The sequence below is a fragment of the Callorhinus ursinus genome, unplaced genomic scaffold (assembly GCF_003265705.2).
Source record: "Callorhinus ursinus isolate GAN/ISIS: 27379988/994484 unplaced genomic scaffold, GSC_fseal_2.0 scaffold2, whole genome shotgun sequence".
Taxonomy (NCBI): Eukaryota; Metazoa; Chordata; class Mammalia; order Carnivora; family Otariidae; genus Callorhinus; species Callorhinus ursinus.
In genome coordinates this window covers 91,737,197-91,763,865 of record NW_027397064.1, presented here as the reverse complement: position 1 = coordinate 91,763,865, position 26,669 = coordinate 91,737,197, and the positions used below count along the sequence as shown (strand labels likewise).

Genomic DNA, 26,669 nt, shown 5'->3' with positions numbered 1-26,669 from the left:
CAGCCTTTTGGTTAAGCTAGTTCAGGTTTTGTAGAAATTGAAAAAATTTTTGTGTTCACAATCTTACCTTACTGAAACTGTTAGTCCAAGCTCTAAATTACGTAACAAAGACTAGACACTACATCTCATTTACAGAAATGCAGAAAATGAAGAGAATATGTGTTAAATTTATTTCTTAAATTTTTTTTTAGTGAGTAGGTGTACATCATACTGTTTGAAATAGAAGTAATTAAAGAAAAACCTAAACTGCATAAAGAGCTGATGAAACTTACTTGATATAAATTGTCAGCTTTTTATCAAACAATAAAAGGGAGAAATAATGAATGAAAAAAACATCAAATGTGCACTATGACACAGATTCTCTCCTTGACTAAATGTTAGTTAGGTTTCCCCAGGCCCTCTTGACTAGGCCTCAGCCTGTCCTGGCCAGGCCTACACAGCCCAGTCTCAGCAAGAATCCTGCAGAGTCAGTTTGTTAAGAAAGCCCCTACCCTTGCTACCTAATCAATCCTTAATATCTGATTAAGTTCCTCATCCCCCACTTACGATGTCTAAGTCTTTGGGCTACCTTGAGCAAGAATCCCCCTGCCCTTACTGTCTCCTCTTAGTAATTTTGCATCCAGTGACCCCCCTCCCGATCGAGCTCGGTGGCTATAAATCCCCACTGGTTCTTGTTGTATTCAGAGTTGAGCGATCTCTCTCCGCAACTGTAGTAGAGTTGACTCCCTTGCAATGATCTTGAAAGAAGTCTTCCTTACCATTTTAGTAAGTATCGGAATGATTGTTTTGTTTAGCTGCTACGAATTCCAGTTGAGGGAGTGTGAACATAAAGGAAGCTCCTCCTTAAATTCTGAAGTCCTCAGGCTCCAGAGCAAATGCAGTTTTATTTACATATGGGGTGGCCATATGCTTTAAGGAAAGATCTTCAGGACTTTTTTAATCAACAAGCCTAGCACTTCTATTCTCCCTGTAAGTGATTCTGACTAATAAGAAATGGAATAAGTCTGCAGGGGCCTTCCAAAAAAATCTTCACTGACAAAGGGACCCTTAAGAGGGCTTTTTCGTGCTTTTTGGACATTATGGTCTGTACTTGGTATAAGGAACTGCAGCAGCCATCTTGGGGTACTATTGAAGCCAGTAAGGACAAGAAGCAACTACTATGGCCAAAGCAAAAGAGAGTAGAAGCTGGGTTCTTTACAGAAACAAACACAAAACCCCCCAAAACACAACACCTTTATTGGGATATAATTCATATACCATGAAATTTGCCCATTTACAGTGTACAGTTCAATGGCTTTTAGTGTATTCACAGAGTTGTGCATCCATCACCACAGTCAGTTGTGGAGCATTTTCATTATCCTAAGAAACCCGTTACCTCTCAGCCATCATACCCTAGCCTGAGACAAACACTAATTGACTTTCTGTTCCTACGAATTGGACTATTTTGGACATTTCACATAAAATGAATAATACAATGTAATCTTTTGTGACTGGCCTCTTTATTAGTAAATGTTTTCAATCCATGTTGTAGCATGTATCAGTATTTAATTTTATTTTATTGCCAAATAACATTCCATTGTATGGATATATCACATTTTATTTGCCCATTCTCCAATCGATATCTTCTCTTGTTTTTATACATTTATCTTGCTCACCTTACATTGTTTATTATTAATTTATCTGTGATAGTTGATTTATCTTTTATCCCTTAAAATGATCTTATAAGAGGAAAGGAAAGTGCAAAAGTAAAAGAGAATATGCATTGTTTATTCACCTCCCACCCACCCTCACAAAAGAAAGGCTAAAAATTTATCTTCTGCTATCCCTTCCCCCTTGCCCATGGTTCTTAATTTAGAAACGATTTTATCAGTCTGAAAAAAATTTTTTCAAATCGGGTAGAAGATTTTTCAGAGGAAAAAAAGTAGTTTCATACTATAATGTCAGTATGTTGAACATTTTCACTGAGCCCCATGCCAAAATTTTTCCATAGAAAGTAACAGTTTCACTTCCAAAGAAGGTTTGGGTGAACTACTGGAAGTATTACTTTCTTATTTCTAGGCATGTTTCTTTTTTTATTCTCATTTCATTTAATTTTTGTTTTCATCATGATGAGTGTACTCTTAATTCCCACTCCCTACGTCCCCCATACCCCCAACCCACCTCCACTCTGGTAACTATCAGTTTGCTTTGGCTATTTGAGGTCTTTTATGGCCCATACAAATTTTAGGACTGTTTGTTCTAGCTCTGCGCAACTGGTATTTTGATAGGGGTTGCATTAAATCTGCAGATTCCTTTGGGTAGTTAGACATTTTAACAACACTTGTTCTTCCAATCCACGAGCAGAAAATGTCTTTCCATTTCTTTGTGTTGTCCTCAGTTTCTTTCATCATTGTTTTTTGGTTTTCAGAGTACAGGTCTTTCACCTCTTTGGTTAAGTTTATTCCTGGATATATTATTGTTTTTGGTGCAATTATAAATGAGATTGTTTTCCTAATTTCACTTTCTGCTGCTTCATTATTAATGTATAGGAATGCAACAGGTTTTCATACACTGATTTTGTGTCCTGCAACTTTTAGTCCCTTATGAATGTATCTGTAGACAGAAAATCTAGCACTTCTAATACATCTAATTTTTTAACACTGAGTTTTATAAGCAGCCCATTTCACAGTAAATTGGATGGGCTATAATACCAGGAAAAGAGGGCAACCCCAATTTAATACTTTAACCAGTACAATTTTACAAAAGAACCTGGGATCCTAAACCTTTCCATAAAGCTTTTTGGAACAAATATAATATTCTATCCAATCATTCTTTGTTCCTATCTATCTATCTATCTATCTATCTATCTATCTATCTATCTATCTATCTATCATCTATCTCTATCTAGCTATCTATATCTATCTGTCTGTCTATCTAAGATAGATGAGAGAGAACATTCTCATAAATGACATATTCTGTAACTGAACTAATGTGACTTTGCTCCTTGGTGAGTCACAGATAGAAACTATACCAGGTGGAGTTGTCACACAAAGGAAACTTTATTTGCAGCAAATAAGGAGATCACAGGGAATAATTTCCAAAGCCATGACTCCCTGAGCAAGGGTGAATGGGTTCCTTTTATTTAGGGTTAGGACGAATATTTAGAAAGGGGAACCTTGTCATTATAAGTAGAGGTAGGCATAAGTCATGCATACACCTTAAGGAAACATGCCTATACATACATTGTATATTATGTAAATGAGGTTTGCTCTCCTCCTTGGACAGAGATTTTAGTATTATAATGACATAAAGGTAGTAACTGTTGGTCATTCCATGGATCACTCCATGGTCCATCTGTGCAGGTATGAATCAGGGTTGAGCTCAAACTGGTGGTCTGGGCTGGCGGGAGCTCTCTCTCTCTGGGCAGGCATTATTGCTTGAGGGGTAGTTTTGGTTTCCATCACCAGATGCTATGCCCAATGGGTCTTTTGCCTTAGTTAAGAGATAAGCTGGAAAGAAGAGCTTAAGGAAAAATGTGGGATAAAGGTCAGTGGGTATAAGCATGTGAGCAGTAACGATCAGGTCTTGGGGTCTAGCTGGTGATTATTTTACTGGGCTTACCCAAAATTAAACAAAGTTAGAAAGTAAAGCTAATAGTATTATAGACTTTTAAAAAGTTGTTTTCATGAAAGTTGATTTCATGGAAGTTTGATCATAAAAGTCATTGATCAAAACAGCTATTCTAATTCTTTTAAAATTAAATTCAATTTTCAAAAACACTTTCAATTTCTTTCCAAACTCTGTCTTACTGGTCATGTCAATAAAGTAATCAAATTTGTACTACCATAGCATAAGCACGAATAAACCTTATTTGGGTGTTAAAAATTGTAACACTGAATATATAGAATTTTAAATTCTAAATCTTCCCCATGCTTGCACAGGGATGCTTAAAAATTACTAATAGGAAAAAGATACCACCTTAAGCCCATGGTCACTAATAAATACTAAATTTATTCAGCTATCCTACTGCAGCGATGGTCAAGTGCATGTACTCAGGAGCCAGATGGTCTGGGTTCAAATCCTGCCTCTAACATATACAATCTGAGTCCTTGAGCAAGTCACTTAAACTCTGTACTTTAATTTCTACATCTATAAAAGGGGCAAAAGGTACCTACTCCTTATGGAGTGGTAGTGAGAGTTAAATGACTTAGTGCATAAAATATGCATGGAGTAGTGCTTGGCCCATGGCATGTACTGTAAAAGTGTTAGCTCTTATCATTGCTGTATTTCCCTAGCAAACTGCAAAAACAACTTCAACCTTTACTATTTTCTTCAAAATCAGAACCCATGCCTTTTGGCCCTCACACGTCCCACTGCACAGAGAAAAGAGAATTCATCATGTGAAAATTTTTACCTTTTGTTACTTTCACTCATTCTCATTTCCTTTCCTTTTGTAACACGAGAAGTATTTCTTCTTTTCTCTAAGGCAAATCTCTCCATCTGTGATTCCAAACTGAACCCTTCCTGCCACCTCAAAAACCTTACACCACTCTTCCTTCTCAAATGGATATTGCTCCATCTTTATTAAAGCCTTCCTTCATGCCACATGACCATATAGCTAACACACTATCTCTTTCTTCCTCTAAAGTGATAACATTATTGTTTTATTTGTACTTTACTATTACTGATCATCTCCTTATCAATGAACAGGAGGCAGAATGTGTCTGGTTTAGAGTCAGAGTCCCTTTCCTACACAAAAGAACTGGCACAGGACAAGGTACTGTTCAGTCTGACAACATCCCAGTCTCTGTGCAGCAGGGAATATTGTAATGGCCTCATTACACATCACTGCATATTATAAATAGGATTCTACCTTTGCAAGATAGCAAATAGGAAATGCACTTTGTGCATAATGGAAACCTGTTTAGAGAGGTTTGCCTTCTAAAAATTTTTTAAGGCACTAAAGAATGCTGTCATCCTCAAAGTGACAGGAAATTTAAAATTATGGGTTGGTTTAATTGTTTTCATAGAAAAGATACTGGCATTTCTCTTAAAATGTTTTTTTTCTAAAAATTAGGGGTTGCAGTGTACCAGAAAACAACTGAGGGTTGGCCAAACCATACCACTTATATCTGTCTTTTTTCCCTAGAAGAGTACTATGGGGTGGGGATCCTAAATTTGTTTATTTTCGGGGCGCCTGGGTGGCTAAGTCAGTTAAGTGTCTGCCTTCAGCTCAGGTCATGATCCTGGGGTCCTGGGATTGAGCCCCACATCGGGCTCCTTGCTCAGTGAGAAGCCTGCTTCTCCCTCTCCCTCTGTCCCCCCCCCCCCCATGCTCTCTCTCTCTCTCGCTCTATCTCAAATAAATAAATAAAATCTTAAAAAAATAAGTTGTTTATTTTCATCCACTGTATCCTCAACAAATATTACAAAGCAATAAAAATAACAACAGAGAAGAAGAAAAGTAATTCTAATTATCTGGGATCCTTCACTAGTTGACTTTTTACCGGTAACACTGATTATTTTACCTTCAGCTCCTTGGTTTAGTGTCACCACTGTTAGCCTGGACTACCAGTGTGGTTACTCAACTGGATTCCCTGCCTATAGGCTTGTTCCTTCCAGTGCATTCTCCACATAGCTACAGTTCTTTTCCCAAGGCACAAATCCAATCATTTTACTCTACTCCACTATACCTAATTGCTCAGAACCCTTAAGATAAATCATAAACTATGAAATGTGACCTTGTAGGATAGGGTTATTGCTCTCTGTGGTCTCCAGCCTAGTCTCAGAATTCCTCCCTGACACTTCATGCTTTAGCTATGATGACCAACTTTTGATACCCTAAGTATGCCATTTCTGGTTAATCTTTGTGAGTTTGCACAAAGTATTCATCTGCCTTGACATACACTCCATCAACGCGGTGCCCTCCTCATTTCACTCCCCTCCACTCTAGTTGTCTAAATCTTCCTTGTTCATTCCTTGGAATGTCTTTCCTGAGCTTCCAAGACTGGGCCAAGTGTCTTCTCCCAAGTGCTCCCACAACATCCTGTTTTAATTTAAATACTAAATATCCTGTGCTGTATTTGAACATTTATTTTACTGTTCTCTCCAACAGACCACAAGTTCCTTGAGAGGGAAACGCTGTACCTTGTTCACCATGCCTCCCTATCACGAGGCATGATCCTTGCTAAACAATAGGCACTCAATAAATATCTGTTGAATAAGTCCAAATAACCAAAGAAAGGAAGTCTCAATATTAGTATGCAAACAATATAGTAGCCAATTTATAAACTGTGGTATTTCAAAAGTCCATTTATAAATTGGTTTGGGAGTACTCTGAAACACATTCTCTTATAGAAACAATATTACATGCAGTCTATAACTAGCTACTTCCCAAGGTCTATTTCATCGATAACGTAGATAAACTGTATTATTTACAGTTACTATAGACCCTGACTATGGGATATTATCACTAATGTTTCTGGGGAAAATATATTAAGAATTCCAACTCGGTAATGCCATGAACTGATGATTTCTGGCTACAGACCATAAATAGAAATATACAGTTCCAGTTTACATAGGTGGTTGAAAACAAAGGTTCTAATAGGGAGGAAATGAAAAATGACTAAAATAGGAATTGGGACAGCAAGGATTGGTCTTCTGCTGCCATTAATCTTTGGGATCATATTCCAATCTTGGGACAAATGACTTTTCATCTCCTTTCTTTTCTTTCAAGGATCCTAGGAATTAGGTGTCAACTTTCTGTTGACTATTGACATTTCTCTGACATCCAGCTAGGGTTTCTCACCACAGACAAGAAATTATCTAAAAGGTCTTATAATATACTCTTTTTCCTTAAGCAAGCTTCTGCACTCAATAAGTATTATGTACTAAGAAAGCTAAGCTAAGCTAAGCAAGTAAGCAAACAAAAAAAAAACCCCAGCTATTAAATCTAGGAAAAACAACAGTTGTCAAATAATTATAGCTCAACTGTGAAATGTTTAACAAAGTCATTATATTGTAAACAATGAACGCTGATCAAACCAAAAATTTTAACACGGGAAAATGGAGCAGGGAGAAATGTATTGCAAATACTTCCTTCCAATCTGTATTTTACATTTTTCATTTTCAAAACAATGTGTTTTTTATACCATACTTTAAAAAAACACCCTAAGTCTTAAAGTTTTGAGTACCATTTTTTCCCTTTTAAGTGTTTTTTGCATCCTACCTTAAAAAATGTCTCTACCCAAAGGTTGGCAATATTTTTTACATATATATACTATTAAAAGTTTTAAAATCAGGGTGTCTGGCTGGCTCAGTTGGTAGAACATGTGACTCTTGATCTCGGGGTCATAAGTTAAAGTCTCGTGTTGCACAGAGTTTACTTTAAAAAATAGATAAAAATCTTTAAAAAATAGTTTTATAAATTATTTTTTTAAAGATTTTATTTATTTGAGGGAGAGAGAGACACAGAGAGAAAGAGCATGAGTGGGGTAAGAGGCACAGGGAGAGGGAGAAGCAGGCTCCCCACTGAGCAGGGAGCCTGATGTGGGGCTCAATCCCAGCACCCTGGGACCATGACCTGAGCTGAAGGCAGACACTTAACCTTCTGAGCCACTCAGGCATCCCATATAAATCAGCTTTTATATTTAAGTCTATAACCTACTTCAAGTTAATTTTTATGAATGGTGCAAAGTAATGGTCCAAGGTTCATTTTTACCCCCTATGGATATCCAATTGTCCAAATATTATTCCTTGAAAAGACTATCATTTCCCCATTGAGTTGTTTCATCCCCTTCCCTAACATCAACTGACAATCTATGTGAAGGTCTATTTCTGGACTCTCTTCCCTGGTTCACTAATGTAAATGGCTATCCTTAGGCCGATATCACAAAGTCTTAATTACTGTAACTTTATAGTAAGTATTTATATCATGCAGTGTGAATCTTTCAACTTTGTTCAAGATTAATTTGGCTAAAGTAAGTCCTTTGTGCTGCTTCATGAATTTTACTTTCAGCTTGTTAGTTATTTTCTACCAAAGACCAGGGATTTTGATTAGCACTGCATTGAAAATATAAGTTAATTTACAAAGAAATGGCATCTTAACAATACTGAATCTTCCAATTTATGAACATGATCTATCTTGTCATTTATGTAAGTTTGCTTTATATTCTCTAGATAATGTTTTGTAGTTTTCAGTGCATATACTTTGTTGAATTTATCCCAAAGAAGGTTACATTTATTGATGTTATTGTAAATTGTATTTTTTAAATTTCAACTTCCAATTTTTTCATTGCTGGTATATAGAACTACACATAATTTTTGTATATTGAACATGAATCCTGAGATCTTGATAAATTCACTCAGTTCTAGTGGCTTGAAGTGTTCCTGGATTTTCCATGTGGACAATCATGTTGTCTCTAAATATAGACAACTACTTATTCCTTTTCAATCTGTATATCTTATATTTGTTTTTCTAGCCTTATTACACAGTTATAAGAACAATGTTGAACCAAACAGTGTTGAACAGAAGTGGTGAGAACAGACTCTCTTGTAGTCCTGATTTTAAGGGAACAGCATCCTGTCTTTGAGCATAAAGTATAATGTTAATTGTTAAGTTTTTCATAAATGCCTTTTATTCAGATAATAAAGTCCCTTTCTATTCCTAGTATGCTGAGAGATAGTTTTATCATAAATGAACGTGGCAAGGAAACTGAGCTCTGAGGTTGAGGATAAGGGAGTGGGCTACTGGCTGAGAATAATTGGATAGGACTGCTGGCTTGGTTCTCTACCCAAGTGAGGCTGTAGAATGGGCTCCACAGTTGTCTGGATTCTCTGGTCAGGCTGACTAGATGATCAGGTCTGGTTCAGTAATAGATGGGGTTATGAATTAATTTCCCTGCCCTTCCAGGGCAGCAGGATGGGATTAGAAGGCTCATTGTTTGGGGACCCAAATCAGGCAAGAGTATATACTGGTCAGGTGAGGCCATCAGTTTCATTGTGCTGATGAGGAAAGCCAGAGGCTGTATTCTCTGTTCAAATACCACTGTAAGCAGGGCTGTTGGATGGGCTATGCAGATACTGTATGTTCTTGTAAGGTTTCCTGGTCCGGTAGGCTGGAGGCTATATTCTGTAAACGGGTGGGGCTACAGATTAGTTTCCCTGCCCGAGTGCAATGGGAGAAGCAGCTAAAATGGTAGTAAATCTCTTTGTTGTCTTAAACTCAAATTGACCCATAACCCATATTCTCTGCCTGAACAGGTCCCTGGCTTTGCCCTGCAAACTGTCAACTCTGCTTTCCCTACCCTCGGCTAGGATGCTTCAGGGCTACTTAGCTTCCACGTGTTCTCGCCAGTCCTAGTGGTCAGATGAGACCAGGAGTCAGAGTGGGTAGGTGTAGTTAAGTCTCACCCTTGCCTCAATTGGAAGGAGAGGGGCTGCTCCAGGCAACTCTCAATTTCTCATAAAGGTTCTCTGGGAGGGTTTGGGAACTACTGTCAGCCTTGAATATGAATTAAGGCCCCTGCCTGTGTATAGTACAGGAAACTTCATGCCTGGAACTGGCTTTGCTCAGGGGGCAAACAGCTTGGCCCACTTGCCTCTAGGCTTGAGCACTACTATGCCTCACAACTTCCAGATGTTTTCACCAGTTCCTCTGGTCAGATGTAGCCAGAACACATTCTCTACAGCAAGTGGGCGTATGACTCACCTCCTTGCCTGGGCATGGGGAAACTGGGCTGTAGGGCTGGCAAAAATCCTCATATGAGGATCTGAATCAAGCAGATCTGCACCGTGCCAAGCTCCCTGGTCAGAGTATGTCACTGACTTGGTTCTACACACGAGCAAAGTCATCCCATAGGATAATTATTGGGTGCTGCAGGTACAAACTCAGTCTGCCAAGATTTATGTGCTGCTTATTGCAAGCTCCTTTCCCCTTTCTGTCACTGTCAGTTTCCCAGTGGTTGAGCCTCACAAACTCTCCTACAATCCCCATGGATAAAGATCAGAATAGTGGCTCTGGCAAAGCAACCCATGATGCCAGGTGGTGGGGTGGGGTGGGGTGGTGGTACTGGTTTTTCTCCATGGATTTTCTTTTCCTGCTGGAGGAGCCAGAGGCTCAGGGTGGGATCTCTCTGAGTGGTGCTACACTGGCCTAGGGGCATGGCAACAGGGTCAACATGTAGCCACTACTCTTACCCTAGTAATGTAGTCTGTTTTGGTCTTTAGGGTGCAGGGTCATGTCTCAGTTTCACCCTTGTGTTCTAGTATTCTCCTAGGGGTATCTTCTTCCTGAATAGTTGTTAGTTATTGTTCTTGTGAGGGGAAGCAAAGTCAGGAACAACCTATGCTGTCATCTTAGTGATCTATAAATTTCTTCTAATCCTGGTAATAATCTTTGTTCTGAAGTCTACATTATCTAATATTACAGTTCTACTTCAGCTTTCCTTTGATTATTGTTTGCATGGTATATCTTTGTTCATCCATTTATTTTCAACTTTCAGCCTTCATACTTAAAAAGAACTTTTTGCAGATATCATGATTTATGCAATATGATACTTCTTACCATATACTTGGTGGGTTGAGATCATTCACATTTAATGTAATTATTGATAGAACTAGATTAAAACCTAACATCTTGTTGTCTTCTGACTGACCCATCTGTTCTTTGTTCCTTTCCTTTCTTTTCTGCCTTCTTTTGGATTAACTTAGAATGTTTTCTACATTAGGTTACCATATTATATCCACTATATGTACATTTTAAAACTTTTTATTATAAAATAATTTTAGACATATCAGCGGTTGCAAAAAATAATAGAGTTCCTGCATAACCTTAACGTAGCTTCCCTAATGATCATTTCCTACATGGCCATAGTACAATATCGTGACCAGGAAAATGACATTTGTATAATAATTATTTCTATCACTAAAATTCCATTGTTTTGAAAATGTTATAAATATGGTGTCATGATACGTGAAAACTTTTTGAGGCTGGCTTCTTTCAATCAGTGTAATGCCTTTAGATTTATCCAATTTGTCATGCTTATCAATAGTTCATTCCTCTTGAGTATTCTATTATATGGATATACTACAATTTAAGGACATCTGGATTATTTCCCAGTTTTTGGCTATTGTAAATAAATTCCCATAAAGGAGTCTGTGTAAACCTAAGTTTTCATTTCTCTCAGATAAATACCCAGGACATTTAGATTTTTTATGATTACATTTCATCTTCTCTATTGGCTTATAAGCTGATTGAAATAATTTTTTTAGATTCTGTTTTTTTATTTCTAGCATTTCCATTTTACTGTCCTTAAAATATTCATATTTCTTCTGAAATTCCCACCTTTTCATGCATATTGTTTATCTTTGCTACTAGATCATATAACACTATTCATAGCTTCCTAAAAGCCCTTGTCTAATAGTTCTACAGTGTAGGTCATTTATCAATGACCATTTATCTAGGCTTTATTGATTGCTTTATCTTTTGAGAATGGATTAGTTTCTTAAAGTTTCTTTTTTGTTTATTTCATAATTTCTATTATGTGCTAGAAATTATGTGTAAAGAACAGGACAGTCTGAGATAATTGATATTTACACACCCAGAAATGGGCTTTTTTTTTTTTTTTGGGGGTCAGGATGACAGTGTGGGAAGGAGACAATCTAGTCAATACTGAGTTTTATTTAGGTTCCCTTGTATTTAGATTCTCTTTTTGTTACATTTACCTTTAGTACACTACAAACTTTGAACTCCCCCAGCAACAGAATACTTCTACCTTGTGATAATGTATGCCATGGGTTTTTTTCTAAGTATTCCAGTGGCATTCGCAGCTTCCAGTAGTTCCTGCATGCCTGCCCTATACACAGTGTTTCTCTCCCCCAGGGGTAGGCTTATCTTGATGGTTTCTCCATGTCAAGCTCTGGGCAGGGCATATCTTCAGTCTCTAGAACCAATTCAATGTAAGGCAGGCCTCTTGATCCAGCTAAGACTTAAAGGTGGCACTTTCCTGGAGTTTCTGCCTCTCTCCCTGACACCACACTATGTCTGTGGATAGTCCTAGGCAGGACAGAGTTTCATGCCTCTCCTCCAGCATTGATGGATCTTTGTCTTATAACAGTCCAAGGTCCTAATTTCATTAGGGTTTTCTTCCTAGCCTGCAGGGCAGACAGCTTTTGTTATGAATCAGCACCCAGGAGCAATTTCACTTAGTATGAGAAAAGGTTCTGGAAGTAGATAGGGTATTGTGCTTGTGCTCCACTAACAGGGTTGCTCTATGATCTTCTAGTCAGCACCTGGTAGACGCCAAAGGAAATAAAGCTTGTGAGTGAGTGTGGACTTATTGTGTTAAGATACCCTGTTATTCTGAACAGTCTTGATAGCCCGTGCTCAGTCTTTATAACTTTCTTAAAATTTTAGCCATTTTTTGGGGTCCACTTTTATGGTAACCACCCTCATCCTAACCTTGCTCTACCAGGTAAAAAATTTTCATATGTTTCATTTCTCCTCTCAACAAATTCAATAAAAGAAGAAAATTTTCTGAACCTAAAAAAGGGTTAAAACTTAAAGATAGCATCATTATTAACGGGGAAAGGCTGAAAGCTTTCCCTCTAAGAATGGCAGCAAGGCAAGGTTGCTCAAACCTATCACTTCTATTCAAAATTATATTTGCATTCCTTCACTGTGCTAGGCAATAAAAATAAATAAAAGATATACAGACTACATGCACAAAGTGTTCCTATGTGCAGACAAAAAGATGTGTTATATAGAAAATCCCCCCAAACTTACAAAAAACCCATAAAAATTAATAAGTGAGTTCAGCAAGGTCAAAGGATAAAAAATCAATAAACAAAAATAGACAATAATTCTATATTTAGCAATAAAAATTAGAAATTTAAATTTAAGAAATATTTATAGGATATTTGTCCAAGATGGTGGAGGAGTAGGAGACCTTAGTTTTGTCTGGTCCCTGGAATTCAGCTAGATAGCTATCAAATCATTCTGAACACCTGCGAACTCAACTGGAGATCCAAAAAAACCTCCTGCAATTCTACAAATAGAAAAGTAACTACTTTCGGCAAGGTAGGAGGTGCAGAGAAGTGAATCTGAGGCAATATAATGGAAGAAAAACCATGGAGGGAGGGAGCCTCTGTAAGCTTGCTACCACAAAGTGATATAGCAGCGGAGCACAAAATTGGAACTTTTAGAAGTCTGCTCCCGTGAGGGACATCCCTACCTGAAAGGTGCTCAGGTGGCAAAGCAAGGCAGAATCCTAGGTGGGACAGTGTGGTTTCAGGATCCCCAGCGTCACAGAAAGAAGAGGGGTGCCTGAACGCGGCAGAGTTCCCAGGCATCGGACGGGGAAGTCGGTGCAATCAGCGAGCCCAGGAGTGGGTTTTCAGATCAGTGTTGCCATAAGTCACAAACTGAGGCACAGTTGGGCGACTGGCCTAGCAAGCAGCAGAACAGGGGCAAGACTCACCCATCTCCCCTCCCCTCCCCCCACCCCCACTGGAGGAGTGGCATGGATGTGCACTGCAGGAGTCTGCAAAGTTTGGAGACTGGAAGGGGGTCATGTGCCTGAGACAGAAATGGTCTGTCACAGGCTGGGTGAGTGCGGATGGAGATGAGGGAGACAGGAGTGATTGACTGCTATTCTGTGAGGGCACACTAAGGAGCGGGAGGGTGGAAGGTTTTGGCTCAGGGGCTGGAGATTGGGAGGCCACCATTTTCACTCCATCCTCTAAAGAAGTGTGGAAAGCCTTCAGGGAACAAAAGCCACATAGAGCAATCTGCAGCCACTTACACTTAGCCCAGCCCACTAGTAAGGACGGTCAATCTCTGCCTGGGCAAAGACACCTGATAATCAGCGCAACAGGCCCCACCCCGAGATCAGCAAGAACATCCGGCTAAGACCAAGTTTACCAATCACACAGAACTGCAAAACTCCAGCACTAGGGGAAAACTGTATATAGAATTCATGTTTTTTTCCCTCATGATTCTTTAGTCTTTCAATTTTAATTTTGTTCCTTTTCAACCAATTTCTTATTTTATCAACACCTTTTTTAAAGTATTTTTTAATTTTCACTTTTACAGTTATATCCTATCCTTTCATTGTATTTAATTTTATTTTTGTATGTATATAAGCTTCTCTTTCTTTACAATTTTGGGATGTAATTTCTTTTAAAAAACAGAATAAAATACATCTAGGATATAGTGTATTGCTCTGTTCTCTTCACCTGTCTTTTTATATTTTCCTTTTGTTTTTGACCTTGTAATTTTCATTTTTACTCTTACATTCTATCCTTTCACTGCACTTAATTATACTTTTGTGCATATAAAAGTTTTTCTTTCTTTACAATTTTGGGATCTAGTTTTCTAACAAACAGACCAAAATACACACAGGATCCAGTGTATTGCTCTGTTTTGTTCACCTGTCTGATTATATTCTCTCCTTTCTTTTTCTTTTCTTTCTTTTTTTTAATTTTTCTTTTTTTTTCCTGGTTTCGGGTCTCTTCTGACTTGTTTAGTGTATATTATCCTGGGTTTGTTGTTACCATTTTGGTATTATATTCTCTCATTAATCTATTCTTCTCTGGACAGAACAAGAAGATGGAAAAACTCACCTGAAAAAAGAGAACAAGAGGCAGTACTGACTGCCATGGACCTAATCAGTATGGATATAAGTAAGATGTCAGAACTAGAGTTCAGAGTAATGATCACAAAGATATTACCTGGGCTTGAAAAAAGCATAGGGCGCCTGGGTGGCTCAGTTGGTTAAGCAACTGCCTTCGGCTCAGGTCATGATCCTGGAGTCCCGGGATCGAGTCCCGCATCAGGCTCCCTGCTCAGCAGGGAGTCTGCTTCTCCCTCTGACCATCCCCCCTCTCATGCTCTCTCTCTATCTCATTCTCTCTCTCAAATAAATAAATAAATAAATAAATCTTTAAAAAAAAGAAAAGAAAAAAGCATAGAAGACACTAGAGAATCCCTTTCTAGAGAAATAAAAGAACTAAAAACTAATCTAGTTGAAATTAAAATGGCTATTAATGAGATGCAATTAAAGATGGAGTCTCTAAACGCTAGGATAAATGAGGCAGAAGAGAGAATTAGTGATATAGAAGACAAAATGATGGAGAATAAGGAAGTTGAGTAAAAGACAGATAAACAACTACTGGATCACGAGGGGGAGAATCTGAGAGATCAGCGATACCATAAAGTGAAACAATATTAGAATAATTGGGATCCCAGAAGAAGAGAAAAGAGAGAGAGGGGCAGAGGGCACATTGGAGAAAATTACAGTGGAGAACATACCTAATCTGGGTAAGGAAACAGGCATTCAAGTACAGGAGGCACAGAGAATGTCCCTCAAAATCAATAAAAATAGGTCAACACTAGACATCTAAGAGTGAAGCTTGCAAATTTCAGAGACAAAGAGAAAATCCTGAAAGCAGCTTGGGACAAGAGGTCCCTAACCTAAAAGGGTATTAACATTAGACTGGCAGCAGACCTATCCACAGAGACCTGGCAGGCCGGAAAGGAATGGCATGATATATTCATGGTGCTAAATGAGAAAAATATGCAGCCGAGAATACTTTATCCATCAAGGCTGTCATTCAAAATAGAAGGAGAAATAAAATGTTTACAGGACAAACAGAAACTAAAAGAATTTGTGATCACTAAACCAGTCCTGCAAGAAATATTAAAGGGGATCCTTTAAGCGAAGAGAGAGCCCAAAAGTAGCACAGACCAGAAAGGAACAAAGACAATCTACAGAAACAGGGACTTACAGGTAATACAGTGGCACTAAATTCATATCTTCCAATAGTTACTCTGAATGTAAATGGCCTAAATGCTCCAACCAAAACACACAGGGTATCAGATAGCATAAAAAAGCAAGACCCATTCACATGCTGTCTGCAAGAGACTCCTTTAGACCCAAAGACATCTCCAGATTGAAAGTCAGGGTAGTAGAAAACTGTTTATCATGCTAATGGACACCAAAAGAGAGCTGGGGTGGCAATCCTTATATCAGGTAAATTAGATTTTAAACTAAAGACTGTAATAGATGAGGAAGGACACTATATCATAACTAAAGGGTCTATCCAACAAGACGATCTAACAATTATAAATATTTAGGCCCCTAATATGGGAGCAACAAATTATATAAACCAATTAATAACAAAATTAAAGAAACACATTGATAGCAATACAATAATAGTAGGGGGCTTTAACACCCCACTTACAGCAATCAACAGATCATCTAAGCAAAAGATCAACAAGGAAACAAGGCTTTAACTGACACACTAGCCCAGATGGACTTCACAGATATATTCAGAACATTCCATCCCGAAGCAACAGAATACACATTCTTCTCAAGTGCACATGGAATATTCTCCAGAACAGATCACAAAAGATTGGGATCATTTCCTGCATAATTTCAGACAACAATGCTTTGAAACTGGAACTCAATCACAAGAGGAAAGTCGGAAAGAACTAAAATACATGGAGGCTAAAGAGCATCCTACTAAAGAATGAATGGGTCAACCAGGAAATTAAAGAAGAATTAAAAAAATTCATGGAAACAAATGAAAATGAAAACACAACTGTTCAAAATCTTTGGGATGCAGCAAACATAGTCCTAAGAGGGATGTATATAGCGATACAAGCCTTTCTCAAGAAACAAGAAAGGTCTCAGATACACAACCTAAACCTACACCTAAAGGAGCTGGAGAAAGAACAGCAAATAAGGCCTAAACCCAGCAGGAGAAGATAAATAATAAAGATTAGAGCAGAAATCAATGAAAAAGAAACCAAAAGAACAGTAGAACAGATCAACGAAACTGGAGCTAGTTCTTTGAAAGAATAAGATCGATAACCCCTGGCCAGACTTACCAAAAAGAAAAGAGAAAGGACCAAAATTAACATGAAAATTAATATGAATGAAAGAGGCGAGATCACAACCAACACTTTAGAAATACAAACAATTATATGAACATAGTATGAGCAACTATATGCCAACAAATTAGGAAATCTGGAAGAAATGGATGTATTCCTAGAAACATATAAACAACCAGAACTTAAAGAGGAGGAAGAAGAAAACTTGAACAGACCCATAACCATCACGGAAATTGAAGCAGTAATCAAAAATCTCCCAAAAAACAAGAGTCCAGGGCTTGATGGCTTCCCAGGTGAATTCTACGAAACATTTAAAGAAGAATTAATACCTATTCTTCTGAACCTGTTTCAAAAAATAGAAATGGAAGGCAAATTTCCAAACTCTTTCGGCAAGACCAGCATTACTTTGATTCAAAACCAGACAAAGACCCCACCAAAAAGGAGAATTACAGACCAACATCCCCGATGAACATGGATGTAAAAATTCTCACCAAAATACTAGCCAATAGGATCCAACAGTACATTAAAAGGACCATTCACGACAACCAAGTGGGATTTATTCCTGGGCTGCAAGGGTGGTTCAAAATCTGCAAATCAATGTGATACACTATATTAATAAAAGAAAGGAAAAGAATCATATGATCCTCTCAATAAATGCAGAAAAAGCATTTGACAAAGTACAGCATCCTTTCTTGATTAAAACTCTTCAGAGTGTAGGGATAGAGGGAACATACCTAAAAGCCATCTACAAAAAGCCCACAGCAAATACCATTCTCAATGGGAAAAAACTGAGAGCTTTTCCCCTAAGGTCAGGAACATGGCAGGGATGTCCACTATCACCACTGTTGTTCAACACAGTACTAGAAGTCCTAGCCTCAGCAATCAGACAACAAAAAGAAATAAAAGGCATCCAAACTGGCAAAGAAGAAGTCAAACTCTCACTTTTCACAGATGACATGAAACTCTATGTGGAAAACCCAAAAGACTCCACCCCAAAACTGCCAGAACTCATACAGGAATTCAGTAAAGTGGCAGGATATAAAATCAATGCACAGAAATCAGGTGCTTTTCTATACACTAACAATTAGAAGAAAGAGAAATTAAGGAGTCGATCCCATTTACAACTACACCCAAAACCATAAGATACCTAGGAAAAACCTAACCAAAGAGGCAAAGGATCTGTACTCAGAAAACTATAGAACACTCATGAAAGAAACTGAGGAAGACACAAAGAAATGGAAAAACCTTCCATGCTCATGGATTGGAAGAACAAATATTGTGAAAATGTCTATGCAACCTAGAGCCATCTATATGTTCAGTGAGATCCCTATCAAAATACCATCAGTTCTTTTCACAGAGCTGTAACAAATAATCCTAAAATTTGTACGGAACCACAAAAGACCCCAAATAGCCAAAGGAATGTTGAAAAAGAAAACAAAACTGATGGCATCTCAATGCTGGACTTCAAGCTCTATTACAAAGCTGTAATCATCAAGACAGTATGGTAATGGCACAAAAACAGATACATAGATCAATGGAACAGAATAGAGAACCCAGAAATGAACCCTCAACTCTACGGTCAACTAATCTTCAACAAAGCAGGAAAAAATATCCAATCGGAAAAAGAGTCTCTTCAACAAATGGTGTTAGGAAAACTGGACAGGCACAAGCACAAGAATGAAACTGGACCATTTCTTTAAACCATACACAAAAATAGACTCAAAATGGATGAAAGACCTAACTGTGAGAAAGGAATCCATTAAAATCCTAGAGGAGAACATAGGCAGCATACCACCTCACACAAGTGGGAATGGCTAAAATGAACAACTCAGGAAACGACAGATGTTGGTAAGGATGTGGAGAAAAGGGAACCCTCTTACACAGTTGGTGGAAATGCAAGTGGAAAAGTAGCCACTTTGGAAAACAGTATGGAGTTTCCTCAAAAAGTTGAAAACAGAGATGCCCTACAATCCAGCAATGCCCTACTAGGAATTTACCCCAAAGATACAAATGTAGTGATTTGAAAGGCACCTGCACCCCAGTGTTTATAGCAGCAATGTCCACAATAGCCAAACTATAGAAAGTGCCCAGATGTCCATCGACAGATGAATGGATAAAGAAGATGTGGCACATGTATACAATGGAATACTACTTAGTCACTAAAAAACATGAAATCTTGCCATTTGCAACGATGTGGATGTAACTAGAGGGTATTATGCTAAGTGAAATAAGTCAATCATAGAAAGACAATTATCATATGATCTCACTCATATATGGAATTTAAGAAACAAAACAGAGGATCATAGGGGAAGGGAGGGAAAAATAAAACAAGACAAAATCAGAGAGGGAGACAAACCATAAAAGACTCTTAATCATAGGAAATAAACTGAGGGTTGCTGGAGGGGAGGGGTGTGGGGGGATGGGTAACTGGGAGATGGACATTAAGGAGGGCATGTGATATAATGAGCACTGGGTATTATATAAGACTGATGAATCACTGAACTCTAACTCTGAAACTAATAATACAGTATATGTTAATTAACTGAATTTAAATAGAAAAAGAAATATTTACAAGTGCATAAAAATATATGAAATGACTAGAGCAAATCTAGCAAAATGTATTCAATGAAACTAGAAAACATGGCTGGGAGAAATGAAAGAAGACATTCCTACCATGGATCAGGAAATTCAATACTATTAAGAAGTCAATTCTTCCAAATGAATTTATAGATTCAACACAATTCCAATCAAAAGTGTACATACTTAAGAAGCTAATTATAAACCACATAAGGAAAAGCAAAGGACCTACAATAGACAGAAATAAAGTAGGAGTGAATACCATGTGATTTCAAGCTTTATTAGAAAGGTACTGTAACCAGATACTTTAGAATTCTGTCAAATGAGATGTAATGGTCAGTGGAACAGACCAGAGTTCAGAAAAAGATCCACACATATATAACCAAATGATTTTTTATGAAGGTGCTAAGGTGAATCAATGAGAGAAAAATGGCTTCCAATGACTGTCAATTGAAAATTGAAAATCCATAAGCAAAACAAATAATCAAACAAAACCTACTCAAACCAAAACAAAATAACTAAATCTCTATCCTTGACTTTGTATCACATAAAAAAATTAACTCAAAATAGTTCTTGACTTACCTATATAACCTAAGGATATAGCACTTTTAGAAGAAAACACAGTAGAAGATCTTTGGGAACTTGGAATAAGCAAAAATTAATTAGGACTTAATAGCAGAAAACATGAAAGAAAAAATAAAAACTGGACTGTTCCAAAATTCAAGCCTTCTGTTCTTTTAAAGACAATGTCAAGAAAATAAAATGGAATATATAGACTTGAAAGAAATATTTGGAAAAGACCTATATGTTAGAGGACTTGTTTCTAAAATATATAAAGAGCTCTGGGGTGCCTGATTGGCTATCAGTTGAGCACCTGATTCTTGATTTCAGCTCAGGTCATGATTTCAGAGTCGTGGGATCAAGCTTCATGTTGGGCTCCATGCTCAGTGGGGAGTCTGCTTGAGATTCTCTCTCCCACTACTTTTGCCCCTTCCGCTACCCCCCCCACTCTCTTTCTTGCTAAAATAAATAAATCTTAAAAAAAAAACCTCTTATAATCCAATATAAATATGGCCTCCCCAGACTATATATATACATATATATATATAAAACAGATATATGATGTCTATTATGGATATAGACACATGAAAATATGCTATCATTAGACATTAGGAGAAGCCAAATTAAAATGACAATGAGATACCAGTACATACCCTGGAAAACAGCTAAAATTAAAAAGACTGACAATACCAAGTGCTGACAAAGATGCAGAACCACTGGAACACTCATACGTTGCTACTAGGAATGCAAAATGGTACAGTACTTGAAAAACAATTTGGCAGCTTTTTATAAAATTTAATCTGTGTCTCCAGTATGACCCAATAGTCCCATTCCCAGTTATTTACTCAAGGGAAATGAAAATCTGTCCATACAAAGACCTGTACATGAATGATTCTAATAGTTTTACTGATAACGGCCCAAATTGATAAGATCCCAAATGGCCATTAACTGGTGGAGGGAAAAAAGTTGTTATATATTCATACACTGGAACATTACTCAGATATAAAAATGGAGAAACTAATGACATATGCAAAACATGGATCAATATTCAAAAGCTTTATGGTAAATGAAAGAAGCCAGACACGCAAGAGTACATACCCTATGATTCTGTTTTTGCAACATTCAGGAAAATGTAAAACTACAGTTATAGAAAGTAGATCTGTGACTGCTGAGGTGCAGAGGGCAGGTGTATCAGGAAACTTTTTGGGCAAATGGAAATATTCTTTACCTTGATTGTACTGATGATTTACTCTATGTATTTGTCAAACCTCATCAAGCTAAGTATTTTAAAAGGACAAATTTCACTGAATGTGAATTATACCTCAATATACCTCACTTAAAAAATTATCTTATATAAAAAAATTTCAGAATTGGAAAGAAGTAACACTCATTAGCATGTCTAAGTTCTACCATGCTAGTAAAAACAAGAACGTGTGATGAATCTACTTTATATTCACACTGAGATTTAAAAACTCTAATACCTCTAATTTTCACTTTTACACAAACAGAATATGAACACATCTATCTCTGTAGGGAACTAGAAACATAATACCAATTAAAAAGAATTGACTTAAATAAAAAACATTATTTGTAGCAATTATGTAGCAAAAACCATGGAAAAATCTGATGACAAAGATGAATATATGTATGTCCTTTAAATGAGAACGTGTAAAGCATATTATATTCCCTCATCAAAGTGTACCCATATTTTGGAAAAGATCAATATATGGACAGATATAATGGTGTCCATTATACCGTTGTTTACTTTGAATATGTCTGAATTTTTCAATATCAAAGAATTAAATGGCAAAGACATGTTACAGTATGCAAACAAACTGCTTAAATAAAAGCATTAAAATACATCAAATAATTTGTATCAAGAGAAACATATGCTGTCCCAGCAATGAGTACCTTGGCAATAGCAGTTTGTTTAAACATGCGGGTAATCAACCCCATGACAGTCTCGGTGGCACCTGAATTTGGAGCTCTCATTAATTTTTCCCACGCTTCAAAGCTGGTATTCAATTCCTATGTGGGAGAAAATAACAATGCTTAGAAATATGACATAAAGAACAGAAGAACAGCTGGGTGGCTCAGATTAAACATCTGACTCTTGATTTCGGCTCAGGTCATGATCTCAGGGTTATGAGATACAGCTCCAAGTCAGGCTTGGCACTCAGTGGTAAGTCAGCTTGGGATTCTTTCCCTCTACTTTTACCTGCCCCTCTGCTCCTCCCCCACTTTGTGCTATCTCTCAACTAACTAAATAAATTAAATCTTAAAAAAAAAGAACAGAACAATTAATGCAATATTTTGTCCTACTTGTTTTCTTTTTTCTTTGTAAAAATATGAAAACAAATTCCCAAAGATACCAATGTGTTCACTTAAAAACATCAATATGGAGATAGGTCAGTCACATGTTCACACCAAAGACAGAAACCAATGAAAAGCTGTGGGTGAAAGCCAAGCCTTTTGCTAACGTCATAAATCAAACAATTAGAGCTTTCCCTTAAGAAAAAACATTTTGTAAAGTAAAAATAAAAACTTGCATACATAAGAAAGGAAACAGTGAAAATGTGTATGATAGCAAAGTACTTTCATAACAAGATATGATTTCATTTAAGTAAGCATGAGGAATATTTGCTAAATAAAAATATAATATAATCATATACTGACACTTTTATTTTTCTTTCTAATGCTAAAATGGTGGATAAAGAAAATCAGATTATTCCTATTTTACCAATAACATATTGCCAATGTTTATAAAATGTCTCCTCAATCTTTCAAGATAAAACAATGAAATAGTCTTTGTCAACAAAGTCCTGTCCAGATTTAAAGAAATTTCAGAGAAAATATAAGCACTGTACTCCCTAAAAGTATATGTAGATAAGGATTAGGTAAAATACAATTTGACTTTCTAATATATAAACCTTCACCTCTTCCAACATGATCATAGAGTTTTCAGATCTCAAGAAGAAGGCTATATCCAAGTTATTCTAGAAGATAGCTCATACTTGAAAAAAATCCTAGAGCAAGAAACACAACTTCGCATCCTAATTATTGGGCTTTACACCCTACAGATACTTAGAATTCTTAATACTAAATCTTCGTTGCAGTTGAAGTGCTTTTATTCTATATTGAGCAGAAGTTTTTTTTTTTAAATCAGTAGGATACTGAATCTTTTCACATTTGATGACTAAAGTTAAATTCTTCCTGTTCTCTTCTTGAAATGATACAAAGCCAATCCATATGTTCTATTAATTAATCCTATTTTAAGAAAACAGACTTTGCCTTCTATGAAAAATCAGTATGTGCAATCTTTCATTAAAATGACTTAAAGTAAGACTTTGAATCAAACAAGCATTCTCACCTTGGCAGCTGCTGATGGAAGATCAAAGGGAATACGCTGTCTGACTTTAGGGGGCAGTTGGGTTAAAACATCAGTCTTCAATCTTCTGATCATTATGTCACTTAATAGCTGATGAAGTTCATTCAAATTTGATGCCCCTCTACAATCCCACTGAGGCCTTTTACCAAAAAATCTGTTAATATGAAGAAAAACCATGTAGCAAAGCTGAATGTTAGGAATGAAAAAAATCCAGTGTTTTCCTTTTAATGATAAGGAGCCATCACACTGTTTTTACTGTTACTTCTGAATGCAAATCAGTTTCCAAAAACTCAGCCTGAGGAAGAGTAATGAGTAAGATTACAAATTACTCTCAGCCATAGAAAATGTTAATTGTCTAACATACTGTTTACAATGAGTTAATGCAAGGTTAGAATGAACTGGTAACTCTAAGTACCATTGGCATTTTGGGTGGTCTCAGAAATGGCAATGTGCTTAGCAGATCTAGCCCCAACTAGGCACTAACTGCCAGGACACCAGCTAGTCTACATAATAGCCAAACTACCTAAAATATTTGCCATATCCTCTAAGAGGAGCTATCTCCCACTGAGCTGTTAAGCATAGCAGATTCATCAGTTGGTGACCACTTGGCCTTTGAAAACACTGGACAGACAGTAAAGGAATTAAAAAAAAAAAAAAGGACAGAAACCCACTATGAAAGAGAGAATGGGAAAGAAAACATAGGATAAAAAAGTTCAACAAATGTTTAGAAGTCAATGCTGACAGATAAGTGATAGCTGACTTGGCAAAAGAAAAGAAGCCACAATGTAAAATGCTTGCAAAAGTGAGTATGTCCTCTAGACCTCTGAGAAGTTTGGGAGTTCGAAGCACCAAGCACTGATGGCAGGTATAAAGACAAGGGTTGGAACCTACTGGCCTACTAACATCCCCCTAACATTGTGACAACCCAAAAACTACTCACAAAATTCCCAGTCATCTTCTAGGGGCCCATACTATTGAAGCTAGCTGGTGGAGAATAATTAACAGGAAGACTCTTATTGGGTTGTAACATGATTACTGATATTAATAATTAAATGACTATCCATTTTAATGGGATTTGTGTGGTATCAGCATAATAGTGTCAATTTGAGAATTTGAAACTTGTTAACTAATTTTTTTAATTAAACATATTTTGATAACAAACACACAAGAATAGTACAGACAACATTAAAAACATGCACTTGGGGGCACCTGGGTGGCTCAGTCAGTTAATGGTCTGCTTTCAGCTCAGGCCATGATCCCAGGGTCCTGGGATTGACCCTCATATTGGGCTCCCTGCTCAGTGGGGAGTCTGCTTCTCTCTCTCTCTCTGCCTTTCCCCCTCCAGCTTGTGCTGTCAGTCTCAAATAAATAAATAAAATCTTAAAAAAAACAACAACATGCACTTGCATGTAGAATCAATTAGAAAAGTTGAGTGAACAGATCCAACTACTGTATGATAAAATGATAGACACTACTCAGTTGTGATCAAAAATAAATTCAATTCTTGTTTAAAAAAAAGCTAAGTGCTGGCATTGTAAAAAAAGATTTATTAGATTTATTTATATTTGCCATAAATTATATTACGGAGTTGACTTCCTTTAATGTTTTATGTCACCATATTAATATTAAAAATTCACACACTAATGAAAATGGAAAAATAACTTGCCAATACTCAATTATGTCACCATTTTGTCCATTCACAATCATATACTTAGGTTCATTTTGACCTTATGGTAAAAAAAAAAAATCTAATGTTCAGAACTACCAATGATGGGAAAAAGAGGTTGGATCTTTTGTTTTTTTGCGAATGAAATGTTTACAATTAAAATGAATTATTTAGCACACTCTCCAACTATGCAATACATTCTGCAGCAATACAACATGCTAGGTGCAAGCCTCTGGAACAATTGTTCTACACAGATGTCTTCAAACATGTCAACTACACAGGCCTCACTGGCCTCCTCCAGAGCACCAATATTTGTGCTCTGAAAGGGCATATCTGTTTAGAAGTCAGAGCAATCTAATTTCAGATGCCACTGTACTTGTAATAGACTTGTGACAAAAAGGTTATTTCACTCCTCCAGGAGAGGATGAACTACTGAGAGAAGCTTTTCTAGCCAGTTGCCTCCTGGGTGCTTTACCACTGATTGATTGCAAGTCCTATGCTTGGTATGAGCCATGGTTTAGAGAAATCCTTTCTCCCAACACCCTTCTCTTGAGGCTGGAGTCAGACTGCAGGTTGTAATGACTCTAAAGAATACGGGCAGGGGACACCTGGGTGGCTCAGTTGGTTGGGAGTCTGCCTTCAGCTCGGGTCATGATCCCAGAGTCCTGGGATCAAGTCCCGCATCAGGCCCCTTGCTCAGTGGGGAGCCTGCTTCTCCCTCTGACTGTCCCTTCCCCTGCTTGTGCTCTCTCTCTCTAACTGAGAAATAAAATCTTAAAAAAACTAAAAAAAAAAAAAAATACTGGCAGGACAATATGCTGTTGAATCTCCTGCTTCAAGTTTGGGGTGCAAAGGGGAAATGAGATGGGGAGGGTAGGCTAAAAGAAATGCCACCTATAAATGTCTGGTCCCTTCCTGATAAATTTGATGATAACTATATATACTTTTGGAGTAGTCTATTCTTTTATTTAAGCAGCTTTGTTGAGATGTAATTCATAAGCCATATAATTCACACACTTAAATTATACAATTCAATGGTTTCTCATATACTCTCAGATATGTGCAACCATCACCACAGTAAATGTTAGAACGTTTTCAACATCTCAAGAAGGAACCCCATAATCTTTAGCTATCACTCCCTTAATCACTGTCCTGCCTCCCAGCCCCAAGCTACCATTAATCTATTTTCTATCTCAAAAGATTTCCCTAAACTTTCATATACACAGACTCATATGATAGAGAGATAGTCTTTTGTGACTATCTCTTCTGATTTTTCTTCTTTCATAGTGTTTTCAAGGTTCATCCATGCTGCAGCATGTATTCATTCTTTTTTAAGGCCAAATAATAGTCCATTGTATGGAGAAACCACTATTATTTATTCATTTATCTGTTGACAGACATTTTTGGTTGTTTCCAACTTTTGGCTTTTACAAATAAACTGCTGAAAACATTCATGTACAAGTTCTTGTTTGGACATTTTTTTTTTCATTTCTCTTGGGTATATACTTAGGTGTTGAATAGCAGAGTCATATGGTAATACTATGTTTAATTATTTGAGCAAGTGCTAGATTGTTTTCCAAAGCAGCAGTACCAGTTTACATTCC

At 37.1% G+C, this 26,669-nt stretch overlaps 1 protein-coding gene across 5 annotated transcripts in view; it reads right to left on the bottom strand.

Annotated features, from left to right (window-relative positions):
• The window catches only part of ZRANB3 (zinc finger RANBP2-type containing 3), a 311,788-nt gene that overhangs the window by 69,410 nt on the left and 215,709 nt on the right, over positions 1-26,669 (bottom strand). For all 5 annotated transcript variants that reach the window (XM_073884606.1, XM_025856866.2, XM_073884610.1 and 2 more), the window contains 2 exons: positions 23,382-23,553; positions 21,923-22,039 (listed from right to left, as the gene is read on the bottom strand). In XM_073884606.1, coding sequence (XP_073740707.1) covers positions 21,923-22,039; positions 23,382-23,553 — 289 coding nt within the window. The remainder of the gene's footprint in view (positions 1-21,922; positions 22,040-23,381; positions 23,554-26,669) is intronic.